Source organism: Microtus ochrogaster, chromosome 15, assembly GCF_000317375.1.
Source record: "Microtus ochrogaster isolate Prairie Vole_2 chromosome 15, MicOch1.0, whole genome shotgun sequence".
Taxonomy (NCBI): domain Eukaryota; kingdom Metazoa; phylum Chordata; class Mammalia; order Rodentia; family Cricetidae; genus Microtus; species Microtus ochrogaster.
In genome coordinates, this window is record NC_022017.1 from 14,372,048 (window position 1) to 14,376,337 (window position 4,290).

At 39.4% G+C, this 4,290-nt stretch overlaps 1 protein-coding gene across 1 annotated transcript in view; it reads left to right on the top strand.

Annotated features, from left to right (window-relative positions):
* Dmc1 (DNA meiotic recombinase 1) overlaps nucleotides 1–3,785 on the top strand; it is a 34,331-nt gene extending 30,546 nt beyond the window's left edge. The window contains exons 12-13 of the mRNA XM_026782766.1: nucleotides 2,289–2,405; nucleotides 3,583–3,785. Of these exons, the coding sequence (XP_026638567.1) occupies nucleotides 2,289–2,405; nucleotides 3,583–3,652 (187 nt within the window). The 3' untranslated portion in view covers nucleotides 3,653–3,785. The remainder of the gene's footprint in view (nucleotides 1–2,288; nucleotides 2,406–3,582) is intronic.
* Nucleotides 3,786–4,290: the final 505 nt, after the last annotated feature.

Below are 4,290 nucleotides of genomic sequence, written 5' to 3' on the forward strand. Positions count from 1 at the left end.
AGTTCCAGGACAGGCTCCAAAGCCACAGAGAAACCCTGTCTCGAAAGACCAAAAAAATAAAAATGTCTTTGATACACTGAGGACTCAGTAAATCTTGATTATTATAATTCATATTTGTGTATGTCAGGAGGGAGGTTCAATGGCACTCCTAAACTTAACATAAAAAATTTACATGTGTGTGTATATGTGTTCATTTTGCTAGATGGGATTCTGTATTTTTCATTAAATTGTCAAAGTGTTGGTGACTTTCATAGTAAATGTTAAGGGCTACAAATTCCATACACAAATGTACACAGAATAGCTGATAAAGCAAACAAAATTTAAATTGCCTTAAAATTCAAAGTTAAGACTGATATTATTTTATAGTCTATTTTGATTAAATACAATCTCAAGGTTTGAATCATTTTGATAACTTTTTAAAAAAATATTTATTTATTATGTATACAATATTCTGTTTGTATGCCTGAAGGCCAGAAGAGGGCACCAGACCTCTTTACAGATGGTTGTGAGCCACCATGTGGTTGCTGGGAATTGAACTCAGGACCTTTTGAAGAGCAGGCAACACTCTTAACCACTGAGCCATCTCTCTAGTCCCTTGATAACTTTTTGTAGCTATAATAGCGTTTTTATATGTTTTCACAGTCTTTTTGAACAGCCTGTAGTAATCCCTCCATATAGCTCATCTGCCTGTGGTGATGACATTGTTAATACTCAAACACTTGGAACCATCAAGGACAGGCAATGGGACCTCTTCTCCCTTGTGCAGGGGATCACATTAGGAATAGCAAACAGTAATTTGCTAAGAAAAAATGTTGACTATTTATCTAGAAGCTCCACTTTGCTGTTTGTAGACAGGTTTACAGAACAGCCAGTGCAGGGGAGGGGGGTTACTTCAACTGGGAGAGCTGAAAAGCTGTCTCTTTTATATTTGCCTTTTTAAATTTTATTTTATCTTTGAGACAGGGTCTCACTATGTAACTCTGGCTAGCCTAGAACTCTCTATGTAGAGCAGCCTGACTTTGAACTCATAGAGATCCACCTGCCTCTGCCACTAGAGTTATGGGATTAAAGGTGTGTGTCACTATGCCCAGCTTTATATTTGTATTTCTTTTAGAATCTGTTTCAAACAGTCCTTGGTGTATAGTTTCTTTGAAGAAAGGTTACAAGCCTGTGTCCAGAAAGACCTAGACAAAGGAGAGCTAAAGTATCTTCAGTGTTCTTTGCAGTGTTCATGAAAGACTGTCATATGACACACTTACTTAGACATCAGATGAATAAGGATTATTTAAAGTAACAGTGAAGGATTCTTTCTCTTTGTGATGCTGGGATGCTTTGCACATGCTGGGCAAGCACTCTATTCCTGATCTACACCCCAGACCACAAGTATGCTCTAGTAGGAAAATACACAGCATGGCAGGAGACCACAGAGCTGCAGGTTCCTAGTAGGAGGCACCTACGGGATGAGTAGGATCTACTTGACTAAACTCATAAGGGAAAGGGCTTTCATTTCAGAAGTAAAGTTTTATGCAAAGGCATCAAGGCATAAGAGGACTTGCTTGAACAAGAAAAAAAATCTGGATGAAGGAGAAAATGAGTACAACTCTAGTTAAGTTTGTTAGGTTTCCGTTACTATAGTAAATAACTGAAACGACTGGTATGAGTTCACACACATAGACATACATACATTAAAACAAATCTTTACAAAAAAATTAGCTGTGTGATGGCGGCACACGCCTTTAATCCCAGCACTTGGGAGGCAGAGGCAGAGGCAGAGGCAGAAGGCTCTCTGAGTTTGAGAGCAGTCTATGGAGTTGAGTTCTAGGACAGCCAGAGCTAGACACAGAAACTCTATCTAATATATATATATACATATACATATATATACATATACATATATATGTGTATATATATAGTGAATAATATTACTAAGGCAGAATATAAATAAATCAGGGGCTAGAGATGATGTAGTTGTTACAAGTACATATTGTACAATTATAAGGACTAGAGTTTAGATTTCAGCACCCACATTAAAAGCCAGGTGTCCCAGGCAAGCCTGTAACAAGAGCAATGGGGTGGAGACAAGACAGGAGGCTCACTAGGCTTGCTGGAATCCATCCTAACCAACTAAAAGAAGTCTAGATTTAGGGAGAAACACTCTAAAATCCTTACACACACATACAGAATACACATCACTCTATCCTTCCCATTTCACTCACGGAGGCTACCTCTTTCTTGCAAATATTACTGTATAAACAAATAGAACCTGAAGAAATGTTTTATTGATTCAGCTTCCAGGCAGATCCCAAGAAACCCATTGGTGGACACATTCTGGCTCATGCTTCAACAACAAGAATAAGCTTGCGAAAGGGAAGAGGAGAATTGAGGATTGCCAAGATTTATGACAGGTATATATTTCTTTATTCTTCAGATCCTGTGCATGTGCCTTTAAACAAAATTGCTACCCCTGAAAGATTATGCTTACTCCCTGGCAGATACTATTTGCTTGAGTTTCCTCCTTAAATATTATGTCACTGATCAGGAAGTACCATCTATGTACTATGTACTAGGGATCTAGTCTATAGTCACATTTATCAGTCTCTGACATTCAGAGCATATAGTGAAGCAAGCAATGACATTACATTTACCTTATTTGAAGGCTGTTAGGTTCTAGGAATTATAAGGAGGAGAGTAGCTGGGGGGAGAGATTCATTTTGCCAATGGAAAACCCATTTCACAAGTTCCTGAGGAATACTAGATTTTATCTAATGTCCTGGAAATACGTCTATAGTCCAGCTTCAGCTCATTTCTAGACATATGGAGGACCTGAGACTTTTTTTTCAAGACAGAGTTTCTCTGTAGCTTTGGAGCCTGTCATGGAACTAGCTCTTGTAGACCAGGCTGGCTTTGAACTCACAGAGATCTGCCTGCCTCTGCCTCCTGGTCCTGGGATGAAAGGTGTGCACCACCACAGCCCAGCTCCCTATCAAAGACCTTTAAGTCACATTACTTTTCATTGATTAATGTTCAGTAGTCAATGGTATTCCACCTTCACAATTTATATTTCTGTGGACAGTAGAATTGCACTGCTTGCAGTTAAATGACAACTCAGAATACATAGAGCCTTTACAGAACAAGGTAACTGAAGGATGTGCTAGACAACCAGATTTCCATTGCAGGTTCCCAGGACTCTCCTAGTTTATCTCAAAGCCTTTTGCAGCTCCCCCTTTGTCAGCAGAACCTGTAGAAAGGTGCCTGCCTAAAGAGTCAGACAAGCTACATAGGATCTGCACCACAGGCCTCAAACTACCCTGAAAGAACACCCAGTTTATCCTGATTTGCCTGCCTGTTTCCAAGTTTGGGGGTAATTTTTCTTGACATTCAAAACTTTATATAGAGTTGTTTAACAAATGTTTGTGAGGGTTGATAACACTGCTAGGTAAGGTCTGTAGTCCACATTTAGCTGTACCAGCACTGCAGTGTCTCTGGAGACTCAGACTGATGGGAACGTGACGACTGTGACATGTGCACAGTATTTATAGAAAGAGAGCTTTTTATAAACTTCTGTTCCCTTGTATTCTGCAGCCCCGAGATGCCTGAAAATGAAGCCACCTTCGCAATAACTGCTGGAGGAATCGGGGATGCCAAGGAGTAGGTGGGGAATTGGTACAGATTGCTTCTTAGTGCTTATTAGGAGCTGGAGAAATGGAAAAGCAGTCTTGAATTTATATCTTGAAATAAGAGTTTGGTTTTTTCCCCCATGTGTTATTAAAGGAAAGTCAGAAAAAGATCTAAAGCTTATATTTATCTTAAAAGTTCCAGCCTGATATGTAACCAACTAAATATACACTGTGTGTTGATTCAGAAATATGCATACATATTCTTGAATCACTTGATAGACATATGCATACATGTGACTGTTGGGTATGGGAAAAGGTACTCAGTTCCCTTCCTTCTGACTTTCAAAGCGAGCCACTGAGCAGACAGAAAGTCAAGGAGTTCAGAGGTGTCCACTACCCCAGACTTCCCATAACAGCACCAGTGACCTATGGAACTGGATGCTGTTCCCCAAAAGGGAGATGTGCAAGAGGAATGTTTAGAGTACACCAAGGAGTTGTTTGCCTTCACACTGGCAGCTTACACATTCATCTTTACAGCAACAGGAGAGAAACAGTAAGCCAACTTTTAAGTCATTTGATTTGTCAAGTTGAAATGACTTTTTTAAAATGCATTGTGATAATTGGGCATGATAGTGCATACTTGTAATATCAATATTTGGGAGGCAGCTTTAGC